The following is a 25,222-nucleotide window of genomic DNA, read 5'->3' on the forward strand; positions in this document are numbered from 1 at the left end:
TGAGGTTGGCCCAGGATCGAACATTGTTTCGTTCTGCTGTGCATGGGGTCGCTATGAGTCGGTTCCGACTCGATGGCACCTGACAACAACAAATATGCAAGGAGTCCTGGTGTGATGCTATAGGATAAGCACTGGACTGTTAAATGGAAGGTTGCTGGTTCAAAGCCACCAGCCACTCCCTGGAAACCCTATAAAGGGTTGCTATGAGTTGGAAAGGACTTGACGGCACTTAACAACAACAACAAATTCATGCAAAAGCACGAAAATAAATGAGCAGACTAAAGAGGAATTGATATATTTGAAGAATGAACAACTCTGTCTTGGAATAAGTATAGCCAGGCTACTCCTTGGAAGCAAGATGGCAAGGTTTTTTGTTGTCTCAGTACTCTGGTCATGTGATCAGGAGGGACTGTCTTTGGAGAACGTCATACTTGGGAAAGCAGAGGATCAGCGAAAAAGAGGAAGACTCTCAATCAGACAAGTGACAAAGTGGCTCCAAGAATAATTTTTGCGAGGATGGAACAGGACAGAGCAGTGTTTCTTATTCAACAGGGTTGCTGAGTCAGAATCCACTGGGAGGCTCCCGAAATGAGTCAGAATCGAGTGGAGGGCAACCAGCAATATAAACAATAGTATTACTCAGGACAATCAAGGTATATAAAGGATCTGGATGCAATTAAATAGTGATTATAATAACAGTAAGAAGTGGTGTGAGAAGGCAAAAGTTTTGTAAGGCTATAAAGTAAAGACGTACATTCTCGAAGCCCTATACCCAGGATCGCTGAGTCAGAATCGACTTGAGGGCACTTAACAACAATAGTATTTGTGAGGTGCCTTAGTAATGACACATAACAACCACAACAAACAGTAATGGGGGAGGTACTAGGGAAGACAAGTTGTTGCTGAGTGCTGTCGAGTCGGTTCCGACCCATAGCGACCCTAAACAGGGTTTCCGAGGCTGTAAATCTTTACGGGAGCAGAAAGCCTCATCGTTCTCCCGTGGAGCGGCTGGTAGTTTCGAACTGCTGACCTTGCGGTTCGCAGTCCGATTCGTAACGACTACGCTACCAGAGCTCCTAGAGGAAGACAAGTAGGGGATGGAATTTAGGTTTGGCCTCTTTTTCTCGTCCTTGGCTGCCGCGGAGCTGGGGTCATCATGTTTGCTGATGGCTGTGGCGCTGTAGGGTCAGCACTGGACCGCGAACCACAAGGTCGGCAATTCAAGCCCACCAGCTGTTCCTAGGAAACCCTATAAAGGGTCGCCAGGAGCTGGAGTCGACTCGACAGCAATCAACAACAGTCAGCTCGGATGCCCTGGACTTGTCAACTGCACGGTTTCGTTGTTGTTAAGTGTCGTCCTCAAACTCACCTTTCACTTAAGCCCCGAAAGCCTGACTCACGCTTCCCAGCAGGGCGAACAACTCACGACGCGCAGGCGCGGAGGCTAACGCGCTTCCGCCCTTCTTCCAAGCGCTACGTTCGACTCAGGCAGGGTACTTCCGACCCGGTCGGAAGCTCCAGCGAGGCGTCGCGCTTTGGCCCGCGACAGCGTCGCGCAGTCTAACGCAACAGGCGCGTCACTTCCGCTCCCTCCCGGGAGGCGGTGCTGTGCCGGTGGCAAGCCCCCGGAGGGAGCCGCAGTAGTACGACGAAAGATGGCGACGAGCGGCGGCGAAGAGGCGACTGCGGCGGCGGCAGCAGCGGCGCCGACGCTCGGGGCCCCGGCAGAGGGGGCGGACTCGACCCCAGGCTGGGAGGTGGCGGTTCGGCCCCTGCTGTCCGCGTCTTACTCCGCCTTCGAGATGAAGGAGTTGCCGCAGCTGGTGGCCTCAGTCATCGAGAGGTACCGGGCGGTGGCCCTGGAGGGGCGGGCGCGGGCGGGGGAAGGGAGACTTTTCAGATGGTGTGGACCCACTTCCAGGGCCGCCTCCTGCTCTCGGGGGTCTCCCGTTTCCCCAGCCACGGGTACGAGACCCACCGGCCTTGAGACACGGAGGCTTGTCTGGGCTCCTTTTCACCAGTTAGTGTAAATCATCAATGCCTCAGTTTCCCCTCTGGAGCAAAAGTTTCTAGGACGCTTTCTCGGAAGGGCGTGGCCAGAGACCTTTGGGAGGGACTTTGAAATGCTTCGCGCTCTAAGGGGAACGTCCCCGGGACTGCTCCCTGTCTTAAGGTCAAGACGTTGATGAGTTTGCATTTCTCTGTAGTCCTGACCCCTCCACTAGCCTGAGGTGAGGCCGGGTCGGAGCCGGGGGTTTTAAATTGGACACCTGCCACATAATTTAATAACGGTCTCTCCGTGGTGCTATAATCATGGGCGGCACGTGCTATTTCTGTGGCTCAAGCCACTGGTTACTAATGATGACTTTTCTTTTTTACGTTGTACATTTCTACTGTTTGTACAAAACGCTTGGTTAAAAGCGAGTCATGCGTTAGTCTGAGAGGTCATTTTAGTCCCAAAGAAGCATCGACCTTTCTCTCAAGAAAACATCAGATCATTTACAAAGAGAACTGTTGTTTTGCTCTTACCTGAATTTTTTTTTGGTTGGGTTCAAAGATGGTGATATTAGCTAATCTGCTTGCTCTTGACCTACTCTAGTCAGAGCAGCCTTACATTAATTTGATGACAGACTCGTGCTTTTAAAATCAGACTTACTGACATTTTTCTAGTCAAACCTTTTTTGAGCAACTTCCTGCATTTACTCCGGAGACATTACTATTGGTTACTTAAAGGAAGGGCTGCTATCCTCAGGGTCAGCAGTTAGAAACTATCAGCTGTTCCGTGGGAGAAAGGTGAGGCTTTCTGCTCCCGTAAAGATTTACAGCTTTGGAAACCCCCGTACAGAGTCGCTATGAGTTGGAACCGACTCCACAGCACATAGCAACAACAACAACATAGGCAGACAAATGATTTATTGCTGTGTCTTGTCGGGTTTTCTATGCTTTGGATGCTAGGGTTTTAAATTTTTTAGTTTTAGTTATTTTTGTTTTCATAATAATAAAATAATGACTGGATTTGGTATCTTCACAGTTAACCTTCAGATGAATTTTTCCATACAAACATTAAGCCAAGACTATTCTGAAGATGTAAACGAATGACATATTACCCTCAAATTATGTAGCCTCTCTCAATTTTTTTTAAAACATTTAGATTAGTGGTATTCTGTATTATATTGATTGTGCTACTTAAAATCAACAATGTTCCATTCTTCAGAACATTTGATTTTATGGACGTGAGCTGAGTAGATGATAAAGTCATGTGCTGACATCTTCCCACATACATCCTGTATTCTAGGCTCATGTCTCTTAAACTATAAAACAAGTAAACTGTGGAAAAAAATTCAAACTAGGTTTGAATTTTACACTGTAAGTGATAGTGGCCCCTTCAGCATCCTGTATTCACTGAGATTAAGAGTTGCCTTGTGTTCAGAGACACTAGTAAGAGCTCTTTCATGGTTTAGAAAAGTCCTGTCTGCTAATGGGTGTTTAATAACACAAATTTTTTTTTTTTATGTTTTATTTTGATGTTTTATGGGAGAACATTAGTTTTACATTCATCCTATCGTATATTGTTTCATTGCCATGGTTACAATCCCCTCCATGCATCATCAACCAACCAAAGGGTATACACTACAAGCCTGCCCCCCAGTCATCAGCACACAGTTCCAATCCCTCTCTGGGTCTAGAGTCTCCAGCTGCTCCATCGCTCCACATCATCTTCTCTGCCATTATCTCAGGCATCACTGCTTCTCTGGGTAGGGTCCCGCTCTCCGCTCTTCTCCCTTGATGGTCTCAGGGACCTCCGCTCCTAGACTGAAAAGTTTATCACTCCCTCCTTGCTACAAACGTCTGCCTTTACATTTCCAACCCTCACAAATCAGTCCTGATAGCAGTTATTCACTATTGTATCACAAGAGACCTATCCTCATTTCCTTTCATCAGCCCAGCCTAGACAGATTGGATAGTACTCAGTGGAGAGTCTACCTTCCTCCACAACCTCTGGATCTAGGTTTCCTCTTGAAAGCTTGTAAGCCAGTCAATTCTTGCCTTTGTAGACTCCCCCTCCCCCCATTTTGGGCAGCCAATGTCCAAGTTGTCCATCCCTGTCTACTCTGTGTATGGAGGTGGTGGAAATGATCCTCGCTGTAGGTGTAGGTCAAGTTCATCAAATTGTATCAGATTACTCTTTTTTTTTTTCCTCTTCTTTATTCTTCTACTTGAGCTCTGATCATCCAGTCATTGAAGCCGGGTCAAGTGGGTATTATCTGCAAGTATGGGTGTTCTTTTGCATATGCCTTCTCTTCTTATCAGCTGGACGCTTCACTCTCCACTCCAGTCCTCTGTGGCTATGTCACTGACTCTGGGCCCAAGAATCCCCAGGTCTTGCCACACTGCTGGCCAACCAGGTCTTCACCCAGGTTCACAGGAGTCTGTTGAACGTTGTAGGGCTTAGCTCGCAGCTTCATTGCTGTTTTTCCCTCGCTTCCCCTTATCGGTGATGAACGAATAACTCGAACTTTTATTGGAGGGCAAGACCATTAAAATCTCTTTCCATTTCTCTCTCTTGTTCTGTGTGGGCTCATTTTATGTGGAAAGCCTGTTCATGTGCCCTCTTTAGGAGGAGTAGGACCTTAAAGGGAAAAATTTCAAAAGCAATATAAAGGTCCTTTACAGCTAAAACAATGAAAAATATCAAATATTCAGTATAAAATAGAAGTGGACAAACTTTCTGTTAAGGGCCCAACCAAACCCACTTCTGTCTTGTCAGCTTCCTTGGAGCACTGGTGGCTTTGAACTGACCTTTCCATTTGTAGCCAATGTCTTAAGTGCCACCAGAAATCCTTGTAAAGGGCTAGATAGTAAATATCCGTGGACCATATGGTCTCTTTAAGTGCTTGTGAATTGGGCTGCAAACTGCAAGGTCAGCAGTTCGAAACTACCAGCTGTTCCATGGGAGAAAGATGAGGCTTACAGCCTCAGAAACCCTTTATAGGGTTGCTATGAGTCAGAACCGACTCCACGGCACACAACATTGTAAAGGCAGCCATACATGTGAGTGGTAAAATGTATATATGAATGGTAAAAGTAGCCACATGTAATGCATATTTGCATGGGCATGGCTGTGTTTCAAAATGTTATTTATAAACACTGAAATTTGAATGTCATATAATGCAAGAGGGTTTCAAAAAATTTGGGGCAAAATGGAGTTAAAAGATAATGGGATTGTTCCATAAAAATTTTGAAGTCCCATCATATTTATATGTCTTGAAATACTCTTTAGGTTCTTTTACAATCATTTAAAAATATAAAGCCATTCTTAGCTATGGGCAGTACAGAAGCAGGCTACTGAGTAGCTTTTGTCCAGTAGGGGTTGTTTACTACCCCTGGATATGCACACAACAGTCAGTACCCAATCAATAGTCTGTCTCTCAAAATTGTACTTAAGTGCCTTTCAAAAAACTTAAATGAGGGTCTCCGAATTGTGGAAGTATTGCTTAAATAGCCAGAGCCATACAACATAGTGCTAGGTCAAAGCCAGCAGATGCTAAGGTGGGCTTCCTCTGTAGCTAATCAGAAGTATAGGTGCCCAGGCTGAACATCACTCTTTTGGTTACTGTTCCCATTTTCTGCAGTCCCTGTGTTGGTTTTTTTGTAGCAATATACCCGCCATGTTTTCTTCTTGCTTCCAGGGACCTTCATTTTTTCCCCCTTTCTATGGAACTCTACTACTCATTGCTTTTTGGGCTGCATCACGCCAGCCTTACTTCCTAACTGGTAGACTGATGCACTAAGTTAGCCTCTCTGACTCCTGGGAGTGATGAGACATACTGCAAGAGACTTCTTAGTGTGATGGTAGGTAACGTTCATGCTCTTGTAGATGGAATTGACTTTTCGTTTTGAAAAAATGTAGAGAGAAAAAATTCCTAGACCCAGACCCTGTTTGGTAAATTAGACTTTATAATCAAATTATTTATGGTAAACTGTTAATAGATCAACTGATATGCATACTCTCAAGTGTCATTAGATTTTTTAAAAGAAAAAGCAATCTGAATTTTCTTGAAGAAAAGTCATTTTCATTTCCACTCACTATAGCTAACCATCCTAGTAAAGACTGAAAATCTTTTAAACACTGTTACCTTTCCAGACCAGAAGTGATGTTCTTGTGGGTTCAGGCAAGCACATGCCATATGGAGGATTAATTAGTATAATTGCTGAATGTTACATCTGTTTTAAGGTAGTATCAAAGACTTCTTAACTCTGCAAAGTATGCTTGGTGAGTGTGGTTGTCATTAAACAACAAGCTGATTGGCTTTGCCAATTAGAAAGAAAAATCAAAAAATACTTTTCTCCTGAGCCAGTCCTATCAGCCCCTTCTGGTCTCCTTAGTGATAAGCTTCTTTGAGAGTTTCTGCCTCCCAGCTATTTGATAAAATTGAGGCCAAAGAGACCTATTTGGGAAGACTCTCACAACATCCCAATTAAATACTGCACAGTCATTTCCTAAAAATCTTAAAAGGAAGAAATGGAAACACTATTGCCATGATCTTGTACACTCATCTGCTGTCTTCATGAATACGTGATTGACCTACAGAAAAGCCCACCACCAAAAAGAATGTCATTGTGAGATTAGTCCTGCTACTAGTTAGTGTTTCCATTTTTTTGGTAGCGTAGTGGTTACGAATCGGGCTGTGAACCTTAAGGTCATCCGTTCTAAACTACCAGCTGTTCCACGGGAGAAAGATGAGGCTTTCTGCTCCCGTAAAGATTTACAGCCTCAGAAACCCTGTACAGGGTCGCAATGAGTTGGAACCGACTCCACAGCACATAACCACCACCACCACCACTAACTAGTTAGTGTTTCCATTTCTTAGCATATCCACAGGGGTAGTAAAGAAAATTCTCTAGTTAACATGTGTTAATCACTCTGTGACACACAGCAGAGATACAAAATGAGTAAGCATCATGAAAGAAGCAAACACACAGGGAAGTTGATCAGTTTGCTGAGCTGAAAGGGCTTTGTGGAGTTTCCACAGTTTACAAAGAAGATACAAATGGTATGTTATCAAAGGAAAGGAAGCTGATTCCATAGCCTTTCCTTTTGTTCTCTTTAAGTCTCCACCTCTTCTTAGGAAGCTCTGTGTTTGGAGACCCTGACCAGTTCTTTTTTTACTTAGATGTTCAATTGGGTTTCACTAACCTGGCTGCTGTTTTCTTTTGCACTCTGGAGTGCATTTAAATAAACAGTACAGACAATAAAAGCTTCAGATTTCCTTGTCTCTCAGCAGTGTTCAGGTTCAGTGGGGCTATTGTAGTTTGTTGGAAGAAGCAGGGGTTTTAGAAGCTAGCCAAAGAAGAGACATGTTTTTACATTTTATTCAACTTTTTTTCCCTTTTATGTGATATTTGAGTATAATTTCTTTATGCTTTCTCATCCTGCCCTAACTTCCAGCCTTTTGATCCACTTTCACATTTCTTCGCATGCACTGGTGGCTGTCAGATTCTTGCGAAATGAGGGTGGGGTAGGGAAGTATGGCAGCACAACTTTGTTTGGTGACTCATGCATACTTCTTTAAAATCAAGATAAAGGAGTCTGTCCTTTTGACCACATGTCCATTATTTCTCTACTGTCTCCCTCAGGTCTTTTAAAACTACTTTCTCACCTAGTTATCCTTAGTTACCCTAAACAAGGTAACTGATTTATTCCTGTTGTGATGCTATAGGACAAGCACTGGGCTGCTAACCATAAGGTTGGTGGCAATCCTTGGAAACCTGATACAGGGTTGCTATCAGTCAGAACTGACTGGATGGCACTTAACAACACCACCACCATAAGCAAATAATAGGTGTAGCTCAAAATTACTCCATATTTTTCTGTGCAGATGGTAATCTTTGCTGTTTTCTTGCAGTGAGGCAGTTGTGTATTTCTAGGACAGGATGTATGGTTCATTACATCACAATGTGGCAGCACTTAAGGCAGTTAAATGAGTTTACTTGTATATTTTGAATCTATTTGGTTGTCAGAAAGGAATGAAAGCAGCAGAACAATTTTTTCTTGGGGGGTGGGCAGTTTCCCTTGTAGTCCGGGTAAACATATTCAACATCAAAGAGTAAACTCTGACCTTTTGAAATAAAGCAGGGAAGAGAAATAATGCAGTAAAATATATGAAATTGCAGAGTAGGAAAGCCTCAGAAAGATGAGTAAGTAAAGATGGGTAGGAAGGAACAACTAAAGTGTGTATGTTAGGTGGTGGTGGCCATTATGTGCCGTGGAGTTGGTTCCAACTCATGGTGACTCTGTATAGGGTTTCCAAGACTGTAAATCTTTATGAGAACAGAAAGCCTCATCTTTTTCCCACGGAACCGCTGGTAGTTTCAAACTGCTACTGATCATGACATTAGCAGCCTGACACATAACCACTACACTACCAGAGCTCCTCTGAGGCACAAGAAGAGGAATTAATTTAGTAGAGAAATTTTTGCTGAATATGAATTAATTTAGTAGGGAAATTTTTGCTGAATAGGATACTAGCCTTAGAAATGTGATGGTCACTAGAAACTTTGAGTGTCCTTGATATAGGTAAATGTTTTTTTTTTTCTTCCTTTTAAACTCTCCTGATAAGTTAAATGTTAAATGATCCTTGGTGGGCAGGAAGATCTTTGTATATCACAGGTGCTCCAGGAATACATTTTTCTGGATGAAGATTTCAAGATAAGGAAAGAATCTTTGATAACTACCCAAATAGCAGAGTTCTTACAATGCCTAATTTTTATGTTGTTTGAAGTGGTTTTCACTGACTTTGGCACCTTTGGAAGTTTGACTTGTCTGTTTACTTGTTGACTTAGTCATTCCTGATGTGGCAATCTAGGATTAGCATTGGACTGCAGTTCTGTTGGAATTGCAAGGTCAGCTGTTCAAACTCACTAGCCATTTCTCAGAAACCCTATATAGGGTTGCTTTGAGTTGGAACAGACTTCACCTCCACCTCCAAGGCACTTAGCAACAACAGGTTTGCATGCAATGACTAGAGAGTCCTACTCTGTTTACTGTTTCCTCCCTAGGATGTTACTTCTTGTTGGAGAAGTAACTCTCAAAAGGAAACTTTTTTGCGAGCTGCTCTGTCCTTTAATGTGATACATTGTGGTCTTTTCTTTGCCTTCATGTTTCATGGTTTCAGGATTAGTATCAGATTTGATAGAATTGTGTAAATGTTTCCAGACTAAAGGCCTCCTTGGGCTGGAGATTTTCAGTGAAGAGGGCTAAAGAGAAGTGATTGGGTTAAAGTCATTGCCTCTGTTGTAATCTAGGTGTATCCTGTGTGAAGGGCACAACTATGGTACCTATTGAATTTTGGTTTTTAGCACTGATTAGGTGGAGGGTGCGGTGACGGGTAGTACAAGCACTGGACTGCGAACCACAGGGTTTGAGCCCACCAGCCGCTCTGTGGTACAAAGATGAGACTTTCTCCTCCTGAAAACCTTGGAAAGCCTGTACAGGGTTGCTATGAGTCAGAACTGACTCCGTGTCACTTAACTACAACAACAGATGATTTCTTCAAAAGGTTGATGATTCAAACCTACGCAGAGGTGTCTCTGAAGTAAGGCCTAGCAATCTACTTCTAAAAGGTCACAGCTTTGAAAATCCTATGGAGCAGTTCTACTCTGCTCACGTGGGCTTGCTGTGATGCAGAATCCACTTGACGGCAAATAGCAATAAGGGGATTTCTTAAAGACGGTGAGTTGTTGGTTTGTTTAAAATCACTGCTTTATGGGCTCGCCTAGTTTGGTCTTCAGGGTGATACTGATCTGTATTCTATATTCTATAAGTGTGCTGTCCACTTCTTTTTGGCCACCACAAGGTATTGTTAGTTCTCTGTCTTTGTCCATTAATAATATAGGACAAGGAGCTCTGGTAGCATAGTGGTTCCGAATCGGGCTGCGAACCTTAAGGTCAGCAGTTCAAAACTACCAGCCGCTTTGTGGGAGGAAGACGAGGCTTTCTACTCCCGTCAAGATTTATAGCCTTGGAAACCCTGTACAGGGTCACTATGGGTCGGAATCGACTCAATGACACTTAACAATAACAACAATATAGGACAAAATGGTATTCTGTTTTGTTTTAAATTGTATTTTATAAATTCTGGGTACGAAAATACTTTGTTTCCTAGCCTCTGCCATATTAAATTTAATACTTTGACCAAGGTACATCATTTGAATTCCTTCAGTTTCTCTTTCTCAATATTGACTGTAGAAATGATGGCAGTATCTACCCAGTAGGGTTGTTAGAAGAATTATGTAAGCTACTGACTGTAAAGTGGGGTATCCACCATACAGAAAACTCTTGACAAATGCTGGCTGATTATCTTGTTTGCAGTGAATCAGAAATCTTGCACCACGAGAAGCAGTACGAACCATTCTACTCATCTTTTGTTGCACTTTCCACGCATTATATTACAACAGTTTGCAGCCTCAGTAAGTATTCCACGCTTGTCACTCATCTGAGGGCTTGGGAATAAGGGGGACTTGGCTCTCCTGTTGTTAGGTGTCTGAACAGGTTGTTAATGAAGTCTGTGTTGAAGTCTCCTAAGCTGGTCACCAAAGTGGGATTTACAAACTACTAGGCTTGGGCACCCATTCCAGAGCTAATAAGCCAACTTCCTTTACCTTCTTAATCAAAAGCATGTCATTGTAGATTTCACATATGTCATTGTTGTTAAGTGCTGTTGAGTCGATTCTGACTCATAGCAACCCTGTCTGTATAGGATTTCTGAGGAGCAGCTGGTGATTTGAATTGCCAGCTTTGAGGTTCAAATTGACCTTGTAGTTCAGTGCTTATCCTGGTTACCTGGTTGGGACGGATGTTGACCTCTCTGGGTTAGCATTCACTAACGAAGGTTCTGTTTCTTACATGTGTGTTCTCTGGGATGGAAAGGAATTTCCACTCAGTTCCCCATTTTCTTAACTTTTTCTATCCCCCAAAAAGTGACCAGACCCTTATTTTACAATATTTTAGAATTTTTATGTTTAATTTTCAATCTAAAAATTACCCTGAAGAATGTTAATTATTTGCTTAGTTTGCTAAACAGGTAAACTGAAAGGAAGCTATGGTGGTCGCTGCGTGCCACCAAGTCGGTTCTGACTCATAGCAACTGGTATAGGGTTTCCTAAACTGTAAATCCCCCCTCGTACCTACTGGTAGAGCCGAATTACTGACCTTGTGATTACGAGCCCTGCTCGTAATCCACTACGCTACCAGTGCTCTGAAACAAAACTACAGAGTTGAAAAAATTTTCAGTACCAGTGTTTTTTATTATTGATGCTTGTACTGATGGGGAGTCCTGGTATGGTGTTGTAGGATAAGCACCGGACTGCTGATTGCAAGGTTGGTGGCTCAAACCCACCAACTCTGCTCTTCAGAAACCCTCTACAGGGTCACTATGAGTCAAATCTGACTGGACGGCACTTAACATGAAGTTGGTGGAATGTAGTAAGTGTGGTGCAAGATAGGTGAAGTTTAATAAAATGATGACTGTTAATACCAAGGTACCTTTTTTGCCTGTGCTGTGAATAATTTTGGGATTATTGTCTTAGAATAATATGGGAAATGTTTACTGTATGGAATCCAGTACTTGTTTTCCCTGATTTATTGACTGTGAGGCTGAAGTCAGTTCTAGCAATCTGAAGTTAAGTTTGTTATTTTCTCAGTTCCCCGGAACCAGCTGCAGTCGGTTGCCGCAGCCTGTAAGGTCCTAATTGAGTTTTCTCTTTTGCGCCTGGAGAATCCAGATGAGGCTTGTGCTGTGTCCCAGGTGAGAGTGATGGGCCCACTTCTGGTCCTTATTTTGAGGTAAAATTACGACTGACCAGGAGAATTGATGGGCTCCTGGTGTGACTGAACCATGAGGTCGGCAGTTCAAACCCACCAGCTGCTCCTCGGAAATCCTATACAGGATTGCTATGAGTCAGAAGCGACTCAACAGCACTTAACAACAACAACAGTGGGAATTGATGGAGAAGGGATGGCACTGAGTGGGTGTTGGCTGACTTTTTATACAGTAGTCCAGAAAATAAATACTTATGGACCATACGTCTCCGTTGCAATTATTTAACTCTATCTATGTAGATAGATAATACATAAATGAATGAGTGGAACTGTGTACCAGTAAACTTTATTTACAAAAGCAAGCAGCGGGGCCTGCAGTTTGTCTATCGAGGATTGCAGAGACTTTTTCAAGGATTGTAAGTTTATATACCCATAGGGGTATATGAAGCGCTGGTTGAGGGAGTGCATACCCCGTATAAAGGGGCCATTGAACCCACTCTGTGGCGTCTGCTGATTGTTGCCATGCAGGAATGGAGGCTCAAGTGGTTATAGCTTGAGAATTACTGAGCGAGGGAAGAAATCTGAATTTGTATGTGAAGCCTTCCCTTTTTTTAAGTTAGTTACTGTTTCAAAATTTTAAAAGCCACTGTTAAGAACAAAATAAGACAAATCTGTAAGTCAGATAGGGTCTGAGGACCATTAGCTTTGTGCTCTCTGCTTTAGTGTGCTTTCCCAATTTTCAGCTCTTAATATGAGTCTCAATTTGGCTCTGTGCTAGTTAGAATTCCCAAGAGAGTATTTTACCTTCTGAGTGATACATTTGAGCTTGTTTATTTGCTTTTTCCAGAAGCACCTAATTCTCCTGATTAAGGGCCTGTGTACAGGCTGCAGCAGACTAGACAGAACTGAAATTATCACATTCACAGCAATGATGAAATCTGCCAAGCTGCCACAAACAGTGAAGACCCTCTCAGATGGTGGGTATCCTTTGACAGATGTGATTGCTTGACCATTTCCATGATCATCTTTTTCCTGTTTTGCCTTCCAGTGATGCCCTCCTTATCCCTTTTTTTACTTTTGTCTTTGGTAGTGGAAGATCAGAAAGATTTGGCCTCCCCAGTAAGTCCAGAACTGAGGCAGAAGGAGGTCCAGATGAATTTCTTGAATCAACTGACTTCAGTTTTCAACCCTAGAACTATAGCACCATCACCCATCAGCCCACAGACTCTGGTGAGTTGTGGAGCCAAATGTGAAGGCCCACGTTCAAGGATCTGCAGTCGCTTAAGATAACGACACTAGCAAAGATAAGTAATAAATGTGGGCTGAGCCATGCCTACTTGTGCGAGGCTGTCACCTAACTAGGCAGTGCTTTGTTGTAATGCATAGATCGCTCTGAGTAGGAACTGACTCGATGGCACCTAATAACAGTAGCAGTATTTGTGATGTATAAAATGTTATATATGCCTGTGTTTGAAAAAAAAAAAAAAAAATTGAAGCCAAAGCAAAAGAAATGAAAGTTACCATGACCCCTATCCACAATTATTACATAATGATGAGCACTCTCCTAGGCATTTCTCAGTTCGGATAGATAGCTATAAAGAACATGTTCACTTTTCTGGAGAAGGCATATTTGCTCTCTCTCCTTACTTCAGTTTGTATGTTTTTTAGCTATATAATTTCTGCTTAAGAAAATAGCCTTTAGTTTCTCCAGTATTAAAGGGAGTTTTCCCAGCATTGATTGGGGAATCTGAAGTGTATCTGAACGATTTTAGCTAGCTAGCACAGCTATAGCAAAAATACCGTTAAGTGGGTGGCTGTAAATACCAGACGTTTCTTTGCTCACAGTTCCAAAGGCTGCAGTCTGAATCCAGGGTACCAGCTTAGGGAAGGTTCTCTCATCGACTCTGAGGGAAGATCCTTATCTCTCTCAGTGGTTGTAGCCCTGATTTCCTCAGTTCCCTGATGATTTTCTCTCTCAGTGGCTATAGCCCTGATTTCCTCAGTTCCCTGATGATTTTCTCATGGCACCTATCTTCCCCTGTTTGTGCTTGCATGTCTCTTGTTTAAGCTGCTGTGTCTTATCACTGTAGGGTCCCCGGTGGCACAGTTGTTAAAGTGCTCCACTGCTAACTTGAAAGTTCAGCAGTTCAAACACACTAGTTGCTTCATAGAAGAAAGAGGTAGTAGCCTGCTTCTGTAAAATCTCTACAGCCTTGGAAACTGTATGGGCCTATTCTGTTCTGCCCTATAGGGTCAATGTGAGTCAGAATCTACTTTGTGGCAGTGGATTTGGTTTGGGTTAAATCACTTAGAAGTGATTAGGTATAGGACACACCCTACTTATACTCATGGCTTCATTAGCATTGCAGAGAAAACCTTATTCCCAAATGCAATTGAATTCTCAGTTCTAGGAGTTAGGATTTCCGTACATATTTTTGAGGGATACGTTTCAGTCTATAACATGGGCTTGTTTTGGACAGTAGATTTGGCTCTGAGCTCCAGAGGAGCAGGCAGTGAACAGATGATAGCTGTCTTGATAGGGCTTTCATATCTTGCACACTTCTTCAGGCGGAAGGAGAAAATGATGAACAATCATCCACAGACCAAGCCTCTGCTATCAAAACAAAGAATGTGTTCATAGCCCAGAATGTGGCCAGTCTTCAAGAACTTGGTAAGTGTCCAGTTACTGCCATAAAGTTGGTTCCTCTGCTTTAAAAAAAAAAAAATATATATATATATATATATATTTAACTTTTTATTATGATTTGGATGAATACAGAGCAAATTGGTTTTCCATTCAACACTTCGGATACATTTTGTTTCATGACATTTTATGAAAATTCTGTAAGTGGTGAAGAATAAAACCACAGACAGAGGCCTGCTTGCTTTGTCATTAAATCAGGTGGCTCAGAGAAGCTCCTGCGTGTGTGTTTAAATCTGCCATATTTCCTGCGCTACATCAACCGGTTTCAAGATGCGGTGTTGGCCAATTCTTTCTTCATCATGCCTGCAACAGTGGCAGATGCCACGGCTGTTCGCAATGGGTAAGGCGCTCCCAGCGGTTACAAGCTTTAGATTTTAGGCCATAAAGCTGGCTTGTTTTAATGGTATACTGACTGTCTTTACTGCCAGATTATAGAAACAAGTGATTCTATGAGACAATATTATTTATCTTCCCTGTTGTGTTTCAGTTTTCATTCACTGGTGATTGACGTAACTATGGCACTGGATACCCTTTCTCTACCTGTGTTGGAACCTCTTACTCCTTCTCGTCTACAAGATGTGACAGTCCTCAGCCTAAGTTGTCTGTATGCAGGTGAGAGGCTATGGTGCCTGGTCTCATTTTCCCAACCCAGCCGAGTGTACTCCGGAAGCCATGAGAACTTTTCTGGGTACTTTACTCTCCCCCTTTAGCTGGTCTTTTCCTCCAAGCGTCATCTAGTATCTCATCTAGTTGAAATAGGTCTCAATAGAGATCTTTACAGATTGTCCTGTTCAACTGCTGGCCTTGCTTTATATGTACACTTGGTATTCTAGTATATATACGTATAAAAGGTTTACTCTGTGCAAGGTAAAATGCCAGCTCTTGTTGGGATATTGAGATGAACAGTATGTAGTCCTTGCCCTCAGGGAGCCTCCAGTTGAACAGTGGAGAAGAGACAGGGCTACAAAAGTACCGTGTAAAATACAGATAGTAAAGGTATTAAGAGAAGCTTATGTACAGACAAGAAAAGGAGTAGTCCAGTTTTACTGTGGGAGCAGATTTGAGGACTGCTTTATGGAACTGGTTCACTTGTTCATATTGAAAAATATGACTCCCATAAAATCTTGTTTTCCCATTAACCCTGCTGCCTTGAAAGTGGAGTTTGGCAGCTGATGTTTATTCCTCTGAGTCCTGGTATGGCACTGTGGGTTAATGCACCAGACTGCAAAGTTATTTAATCTGCAAGGTCGGCAGTTCAAGCTCACCAGCTGCTCTTTGGAAACCCTAGGGTCGCTATGGGTCGGAACCAACTCGATGGCATTTAACGATAACAAGTACTTGTTACAGTGACTTTGTAATCTGAATCAGTGAGTCTTAATTTTATATTCCAAGACATATCCTTACCTGATACGTCTTGGAAGTTATAGCCATTTCAGATGTTTTCTTGGTTCTGCCAGTGAAGATTTGGGCATAGAGTCTTCGAAACCTGACCTTTGGAGCAGTAAGGAACTACTGATGTTGAGTTTCCTCTCGACATTATCTGAACAGCTTTATTTTGGACAATTTTAGTCTTCAGGGACCTGAGAGTTTTTTCAAGCTTTGGTGGCGATATAGGATAATCACTGGACTGTTAGTGCAAGGTTGGTAGTTCAAATCCACCAGTCGCCCCGTGGACAAATGGTGAGGCTGTTTACTTCCATGAGGATGCAGCCTTGGAAACCCTACATAGAGTTGTCATGAGTTGGAATCAACCTGACATCAGTGGTTTGGGCCTTGGGTTTCATTTCTCTGTGTAAGCAAACGAGTGACAGTTGAGAAGAAAGTGCTGTGGGAGTTTCGAGGAGGCAGAGCTTGCTTTCCCTTGGGGAAGGCAGCGGTCCTGGAGGAGTTGTGTTGTATGTTGTAGAGCAGATAGGGACTCAGCATGGATCTGCTAGGCAGGGAAAAGCAGGAATGACAGTGTCCTGGAGTTTGGGGGAAGCTGCTGACTAAGTGTGTGCATGATTAGGTCTATGTCCGAGTGCGTACTGCAGACCTGGAAAGAAAGAGGGTGAAACCCAGGTAAGGCATTTATACCACATTCTGTAGACAGAGGTCATTATTATAGACTTTCACATGTCATATGATCAGAGATGTGTTTTAGGAAAACCATTCAGGTGAGAGTGTGCCAGCCAGAGCTAAACCAGTGGCAATCGGAATAGAATGTGCTCTCTCCCAGCCAGTCGCCACTCTGCGTTTAATTTTCCCATCTTTTAATTTGGGGTTTATTAATTTTGACCTCTGAATTTTTTATATTTTCAGGGATTTGTCTTGAATATCATAAGGCACTTAGTCAATAAGCAGTTAAAGCCAACTAGGATGAAAGAGTCCTTAAAAATTCATAGTTGCAATAAAGATCCTTGATTTGGTTTGCTGTTAAGATTTGATGTAAGGAAATCTTTGATGTCTTAGAGGGAACAAGAATAGGATTTGTTTTAGTTTACTAGTACTCCTGTAATAGATGTATTACAAGTGGATGGTTTTAAAGAAAAAATTTGTTTTCTCGTAGTGTGGTGGTGGTGATTATGTGCCGTGGAGTTGGTTCCGACTCTAAGCGACCCTGTACAGGGTTTCCGAGGCTGTAAATCTTTATGGGAGCAGAAAGCCTCATTTTTTCTCCCGCAGAACAACTGGTAGTTTCGAACTGCTGACCTTGCGGTTCGCAGCCCGATTCGTAACCACTACGCTACCAGAGCTCCTTATCATAGTGTAGGAGGCAAGAAGTCCAAATTTAGGGTGCTGGCTCTAGAGGAAGGCTCTCTGTTCACTCTAGGGGAAAAATCATTGTCTCAGCTTTTCCAGTGTTCTTGACATTCTTTGGAGATATCCACATGACATCTGCCTTTACCTCATTGATGCTTGCTTCTATGCCTAATCTGTTGTTTTGGTATCTCAAAAGTGAGTCCGTTTAAGACCTAACCTATGTTTATATGACCTCATTAATCTAGCAGAGAAAACTTTGTCTTCAAATGGGCTGACATCTATAGGTATAGCGGTTAGGGCTCCATTACATCCTTTTTGGTCACAAGTTCAATTCATAGCAAGATTTTATTCACAATCTAAACGTTAAAAAATGTTTGTATGTTTGTTTATTTTTCTATAGAGGAAAGCCTTTAATAAACTTTTTCACAAGATGCAAACTGGACTCTAGGTTTACAAGTAATGGGCTGTTAATTTGTCATAATTTGTCAAGATTTATCATAATAATTAAGGGATGGGGGAAGGACAGAGTAACAAAAAATCACCAATACAGCAATAGTTTCAATTTGAAAGCAGTTGCTGTTTTATTAGCTGACCAGATTACAAAAATAGTCATGTTAGACACCTTACTTCCTCCTTCTAATAAATGCCTGTTGATCTACTCTTCCTTGTTGCCAGCATCTTCACCTTCTACAAAATGGGTGATCATTTTCTTCATTGGCCAAGGGGAGAAGATCATTTGTAGGGCCACAGGAAGTTATTTCCTTCTTTGAAACGTTTCCCAATAGTGTAGCTCTCATGAATCAGATCCCCTGCGCAGATGATGCCATATTTACCAAGAGAGTGTGTGATCGGACCCAGTATCTGTCAGACTAGTTCGCTTCTTACTGATTTTGCCATGAGCACGCTTGTAGATAAATTCATTCACTGACTTCAGGTTACGGTAGGTACTCCCATGCAGTATGTGGTTCCACAGTTCTCAGCACGTTGACTGAAGCTTGTTGAGCTTAACAAGGTGCCATTGAAGATCTAGCAAAGGCAAAGAAGCCTTTGGACTCACACCGTTGATATCTCTGCCCCTGACAACAAATGCTAGTTTGGGTTCTCTGGGTCCAGAGAAATCCCCTGTTTTTCTTGCCACCCTTAGCCATTTGAATCTCAGTTCTGTACATCTGCCTGTGTTCCTTGTGGTAGTGCTGGACTTTTCCATAGAAAAACTTCTTCCTTGCTTTTGGAAGCATCTTTTGGGCAAACTTCTTTCTCAGGTGCTTGATTTTTAGTTTTGCGAAATTCCTTCGCTTTTTCTTTAAAATGTCTCTGGCACAATAGGCACTTTCTTTTTCTTCCAGCCAGGTTTTTTTTTTTTTTTTTTTTAAAGGGCAAATGTATTGTTTATTATTTAAAAAGTTGATCTATTTCATTTTTAAAAACAGTTTTGGAAGCACGGTGTCTCCAGAAGCACTGGAGTATGAACCACAAGGTCCACATTTGAGCCAAATAACTGCTTTGTGGGGGTAAGATGAGGTTTTCTGCTCCCAGATTTTTTTTTTCCCAGCAAAGATTTTGAAAAGCTTGGGAAAACCAATGTAGGGTTGATATAAGTTGGAACCAACTCGATGGCACATACCACCAACAAAACAGTTTTAGATTTACAGAAACACTGAGCAGGTGGCACAGGGTTACTATGTATCCTCTCCCTCAGCAGTTTCCCATACTATTGACATCTTGCATTAGTGTGGTACGTTGGTTACAGTTGACAAGCCAGTATTGATACCTTGTATTAATGCATATCCATAGTTACACTAGGGTTCACTTTGTGTTAACACAGTTCTGTGGGCTGCATAATGGCATGTGTCCACCATTATAATACCATACAGAAGAGTTTTACCACATTAAAAACCTCTGTGCTTCACCTGTTCATCCTATTCCCAGTCTTGAACCCCTGCAACCAGTGATCTTTTTATTCTCTCTCTAGTGCTGCCTTTTCCTGAATGTCCTGTGATTTGAGGTTCCTGCATGTATTTTCATGGCTTGATAGCTTATGTCTTTTTATTGCTGAACAATATTTCTTTGTTTGTAATGCACACACTTTACATCCCTATACAGTACAGTTGGATGGACCCTAGTTTATCCGGTCACCTATTGGAGGACATCTTGGTTCCTTCTCGTTTTTGATAATTATGAATAAAGCTGCTATAAACGTGTGTATGGGTTTTTGTATGTACTTAACTTTCAACAATTTTGGCTAATGCCTGTATGGTGTGTACTTCAGTAATCACATAATGGAAATGCTTTTCGCGGGAATCATCCATGACCAGAATTGGAATCTGGGTATCTTCTTTTTCAGGTGTGAGTGTGGCAACCTGCATGGCTATCCTTCATGTGGGCAGTACCCAGCAAGTGCGGACAGCGTCCACTAGTTCCAAGGAAGAAGACTATGAAAGTGATGCAGCTACTATTGTCCAGAAATGTGTAAGCCAAGCCTCTGGGGACATGGGAGCCTTCATTGTTCAAATGAGTGGATGGGGCCAGTTGCTAGAGGAAAGAACTGACAATAATTCCCATGCTCTTTCCTCGGGGTAGTAAGTCTAAGGAGGTAGACATTCAGTTTACATATTGGATTGGTTTAAATGTATGCTTACTTTGCTCTGTTGGTTCTGCAGCTAACAATACAACTTGGCAGTTACAGTGGATCTTCTGAAAGATCGTTTATTCACTTTACATTTTTGAGGCTTTCCTGTGTGTCAGTGTATTTTGAGTGGAGACGTGCAATGAGTAGCATAATCCAAGATAGTTATAATGTGCATGGAAAAAAGTGAATGTGAAAGAAAGTGACCTGACATGGCTCTGCTATGCTTCCTGCTTTTGATTGGGTAGGTGGGGGGACCTCTGAGAAGGTACTGTTTGAGCTGGGCTGTGAAGATCTTCCATTTGAAGACCCTAGGAGAGTGTGTGTGACCTGAATATAGTTAACTCATGATATTAATTTGAGTAGCTTGTGACATTTACAATGACAGATTTGTGTATGTGTTTGATATTGGACAGCTTGAAATCTATGACATGATTGGACAAGCAATCAGCAATTCCCGCCGGGCTGGTGGTGAGGTAAGCAGCAGTTTGCTCTGCCTTGTCTTATCTTCTGTCTTGTTGTTGCTAAAATGTGAATCTCTCCATGTTCATCCTTTTTTATTTTGTGCCTTTATTATAGCATTATCAGAACTTCCAACTGCTGGGGGCCTGGTGTTTGTTAAACAGTCTCTTCCTCATACTGAACCTGAGTCCCACTGCTTTGGCTGATAAGGGGAAAGAGAAAGATCCACTGGCTGCACTCCGAGTCCGAGACATCCTTTCACGTACTAAAGAGGGAGTGGGCTCTCCTAAACTGGGACCTGGAAAAGGGTATGTGTCTACTCAGTTGCTACCTATGTTTGACATTTTATATACATGGGGAACTCATGTAACTTCTTAGCTCTGCATGAATAGGAAAATTTGCCTCCATATCTGGTTTGAAGGAGCTTTTAGGGTGCAGTTGCCAACAGAAAGGTTGGTGGTTCAAACCCACCTAGTGGCTTTATAGGAGAAAGACCAGGCAATCTGCTTCCATAAAGATTATAGCCGAGAAAACTCTATGGGGCAGTTCTGCTGTATCCCGTGGGGTCACTATGAGTCCAGTACCAACTTGATGGCACCTAGTAACAACATACCTGGTTCGAATTTAAAAACTAAGGGGACGATCATGATTGTAGTTATGTACTTTGGGTAAGTCACTAATTCTCTGAGAAAATAGGGTGTGTTTAAGAATTTTATGGGATAAAGTCATTAAAAAAATGATTCTGTTTTGGAAAGTGGGCTTGGCTTCAGTTTGAGTTGAGTATACATTTGTACGTGTAACCGAGAAATAAACTTAAGAGGTTTCATAGCAGCTTGCTTTCTAAAACATTTGCTGCCATTTTGATGAAATCTAGGCAGTGAATCCTGCTCACTTGAAAAGAAGTTAGAGATCCGTCTCCTGCGCTGTTTTCTAAGTCCCTGCATCTCTGTGGTTTATTTGCACATTCAGTTCCTGCTATGTATTAGGCTTTATTCTAGGCATTGAGGCTATAATAGTAAAGTAGTGTTCTTGCCCTCATGGAGTTTATTTTATAACTAGAGATGCACTAAACAAATATGCTAATAAAAACACGGTGAGTGACTGCTTATAAGTGTCATGAGGTCCTAGAGCAAGGGGCTAGAGAGCGAGAGGGAATGCCATTTCAATTTAGATGGTCAGGAAAGGACTCTGAGAATAAGCTGTGGGACATGCTTGAAGTCGCAGAGAGAGCCATGTAAATGTTTGGGGTGAAATTGCTTCAGCTTTGTAGGTGGAAGTGTGATTGGTGTTTTTGAGGACCATCAAGGCTAGTATAGTGTTACTGAGGTAGGAGAATGGTGAAAACTCCCCCCTCCCCACCCCAAAACTGGGTTTGAGAAGTAGGTAGCTAGGTGCCAGATCTCTCAGGCTGAGTATAATTAGTAACTGTTAGAGGGTTCTGAGCAGGGCATTGGTGACATGATCTGGTTTCTGAGTGTCTGAGAATCTAGCTGCTGTGTGGCGGGTAGACCGCAGGGGAATAAGACAAGAAGGAGTGAGGACAGTTGGAAAGCTATTGCATTACTCCACATGAGAGATGAGGTGATTGGGAATAGGGTAGTGGCAGTAAAGGTGGAGAGGAAAGGTCAAATTGAGATATGCATAGAAGGCACTACTGACCCAATTCACTGATGACTTAGGTGGTGTGTGTGAAAACCAAGAGTCAAAGAGGACATGAAGATAATTGTTTACATGAGCACTGGGATTGTGTAATTAAGTGAATGGGGAACACTAGTTTAGGAGCAGATTGGCTGAGGGGAAGAGGAAGGGATATGGAATTTGATCTTGGACATGCTGAGTTTAAGATGCCTGTTAGACAACCTATGTGAGGTGTTGAGTAGGCAGTTAGACGTATGACTCTAGAGTTAAAGGAAGATGTGACATTCTTGACCTTATTCAACAGATTATCCACCAAGTGTCTTCCCTGTGCGTAGTAGATTCTGTGTTGGTTTTGGAAATTCCATGATGAGTTAAAAAACTCATTTCCAACAGATGTGAAGTAGGTATTCATACCAATATATGTAAAATTGCAGCCAGGGTATTAAGAGAAGCACTTGTCTTGGTCAGGAAATTTAATAAAGGAACTATTGAGGAAATAGAGAAATCTGAAGTAGACGTTGGAGATGGTGGACCATAGACAAAGTAGGGAGATGTGAATGTTTCCAGGGGCAGAGGAGTTTGTGGATTGGTGACTTTGTGAGTGGTTATCTTCATTCTTGGCATTGGAGAGTGAAATGGAAGAAGAATGTTGAAAGGTATACCTCAGAGAGAAGTGTGGTTCCATTTTAGAAATGACTCTGTTTCTTCCGATTAAAAACAAAAACACAACATGATATGTAAGTACAAGCTGTACAGATAGCATACCACTCAAATTGGTAAACCTTTTTCCAGACATTCCTCTGTGTTGCACATATATATATTTACGGAAATGGAATCACATTGTTTAGGAAATGCTGTAGGCATCTTTGCAGTTTCACCGATATGGATTGTTATTTTTTGCTAGCCAGTGGAATCTGTGTAAACATACCGTTGTTAAACCGAGTCCCTATTGATGAATACTTACTTGTTGTTGTTGATAAACCCTCTTAAACATAAATCTTTGTGAACTTGTTTAATTATCCCTTTGGGCTATATTTCTAGAGTTACAGTTAGTTTGACAAGAACCACACAAAGTATCAAAAAAGTTGAAATGTTTTGCCAAGCTGCTCTTCAGGAAAACTGTACGAATTTGCGTTTTCTTTAGCTATGTGTGTGTCCATTTCCAATATCCTCTTTGAAAGGGATTGTTACTGGTCTTCATATTTGCTAATCTCAGTGCAGAAAAATATTATATTTTTGGTCTTATTTATATTACTGTGATTACTAGTTTGATTGTGTAATTTTCATCTATTTGTTGGTCATTTTTATAAACTGCCTTATGTAGTTTGCTCCAGTTGTTTTGTGGTGTGTGTCCTCTTAACTGGTTTTATCTGAGTTCTTTGTACATTAGTTTTATCAGTTCATTGTCACGTGGTCATCTTTTTTCTAAGTGAAGGCTTTCAGAGCAGATCATTCATTCCATTCAACAATTCAGGTACATTTTATTTTATCTCAGATTATGATACCCTCAGTGTAGCTTCACGTAGCCCACTTTCTCCCGGTTCCTGTTGTCGTTCCTCCTTACTTCTCAACTCCTCTGAATTTTGTACTTAGGGAAATGCTGCCCTTTTAATTTTGAACAGTTGACCATTCATTCTGTGTTGTAGGTATCTCACCTGGTGTTGCTGTACCTGTTATAAATCTATTGCATAGCTGAAAGTTAAGCCACAGGTGTGTGTTCAATTCCAGACCTGAAAGGTGATACAGGGCCATAGTTTAGGGGTTCCGCTAGTCTTTATTAGACCAGTAAGCCTGTTTATTTTTTAAATTTAGAGTTTTCTCCACTTGAACAGAAAGAATTAGTTTTACTCAGATTCGGTGTAAAACGTTCTGTTCTTTTTTGCCTAGATTTGTTCCCAGATATTTCATAGCAGTTGGAAACTTTTTAGCCCATTTTCTTCATAGAGGATTGGCTCTTTAAAACTTCCACCATCATTTAAATATCAGCATCTTCTTGTTAGTTGAATTTGAAAAACCCTGGCTTTGGAAAAGTTTCTTTTGTTACAGTATTTCTGAAGTTGAATTATATGTGGATTTTGTGTGTCAGTGCAATTTTTCATTTTTCCTGGAGAAAGGTTCGTTCTCAAATGGGTCTCGGACTCAAATATGTCACAGTCTTCTGTCTCAGAGCCTGTAAATCTTTGCTCATTATTTTAAAATTTGTGTTTTCGTTTTTGCTTTGTGTAGGCACCAGGGATTTGGAGTGCTCTCAGTAATATTAGCAAACCATGCAATCAAGCTGCTAACATCTCTCTTTCAAGACCTGCAAGTGGAAGCTCTGCACAAGGTGAGCAGGCTGTACTTGTGGGGATTGCACAGTCATGGCTAGACTCCCTCCTGGGCATCCTAGTTCCAGCCAAGAAATCAGATTGCTCTTTCAGGATTGCTTATGTCTACTAACTTTCTTTTCCATCTCATTATACCTTCAGGGTTGGGAAACAGACGGGCCCCCCGCAGTCCTGAATATTATGGCCCAGAGTACTTCCATACAGAGAGTTCAACGGCTCATTGACTCTGTCCCCCTGACAAACCTGCTGCTGACTCTGCTCTCCACATCCTACAGAAAGGTGGAAATTTATCATTTGGAAGTTTAGAAAAATATCTTGTAATTATTTAACCTCAAAAGAAAGCAAACTGACTGTACACTGTGACCCTTGCAAACTCACATTCATGGTAATGGTTTTGAAGATGAGATGAGTTCTTAACTGGTTAAACATATCCAGACAGCTGAATCAATTATTGATTGACAGCATGGTGGTACATGTGGCTACTCAGTGATTTGTGACAATTGGCATGCGGAAGCAAATACAGGGCACTAGAGAAATGATCCTCTTTACTTCCTTTCCAGATCCGGGACAGGGGTGCTTTTGTAGCATAAAATTATGAAAGTCCTGCTGGGGGTGGGGGGAGGTGGCATGGAGATAATAGAAGGAATACTTCTCTGATTAATAAAAACAATCAGGATAAAGGTTCTGTATGGTAAAGAAGAATAAGTAGGATGACTCCATTGGTTGGGTAATTGTCAATTGCAGACACCTCTCTGTTTTTCTAGGCGTGTGTCCTGCAGCGTCAGAGGAAGGGCTCAATGAGCAGCGATGCCAGCGCCTCTACTGACTCCAATACTTACTATGAGGATGATTTCAGTAGCACTGAGGAGGACAGCAGCCAAGGTAGAGGCCTCCCTTTTCTC

General features: G+C 42.0%; 1 protein-coding gene and 1 pseudogene across 1 annotated transcript in view; one reads left to right on the forward strand and one right to left on the reverse strand.

The window, feature by feature from the left end:
- Nucleotides 1-1,652: 1,652 nt before the first annotated feature.
- Nucleotides 1,653-25,222, forward strand: part of UBR4 (ubiquitin protein ligase E3 component n-recognin 4) — a 160,014-nt gene continuing 136,444 nt past the window's right edge. Inside the window, exons 1-14 of the mRNA XM_006866329.1 lie at nt 1,653-1,843; nt 10,373-10,470; nt 11,704-11,807; nt 12,669-12,798; nt 12,912-13,051; nt 14,390-14,492; nt 14,724-14,865; nt 15,013-15,137; nt 19,612-19,736; nt 20,310-20,369; nt 20,473-20,663; nt 24,220-24,319; nt 24,462-24,599; nt 25,085-25,202. Of these exons, the coding sequence (XP_006866391.1) occupies nt 1,656-1,843; nt 10,373-10,470; nt 11,704-11,807; nt 12,669-12,798; nt 12,912-13,051; nt 14,390-14,492; nt 14,724-14,865; nt 15,013-15,137; nt 19,612-19,736; nt 20,310-20,369; nt 20,473-20,663; nt 24,220-24,319; nt 24,462-24,599; nt 25,085-25,202 (1,762 nt within the window). The 5' untranslated portion in view covers nt 1,653-1,655. The remainder of the gene's footprint in view (nt 1,844-10,372; nt 10,471-11,703; nt 11,808-12,668; nt 12,799-12,911; nt 13,052-14,389; nt 14,493-14,723; nt 14,866-15,012; nt 15,138-19,611; nt 19,737-20,309; nt 20,370-20,472; nt 20,664-24,219; nt 24,320-24,461; nt 24,600-25,084; nt 25,203-25,222) is intronic.
- LOC102839473 lies at nt 16,536-18,639 on the reverse strand (annotated as a pseudogene).

The sequence above is a fragment of the Chrysochloris asiatica genome, unplaced genomic scaffold (genome assembly GCF_000296735.1).
Source record: "Chrysochloris asiatica unplaced genomic scaffold, ChrAsi1.0 scaffold00090, whole genome shotgun sequence".
NCBI classification, from domain to species: domain Eukaryota; kingdom Metazoa; phylum Chordata; class Mammalia; order Afrosoricida; family Chrysochloridae; genus Chrysochloris; species Chrysochloris asiatica.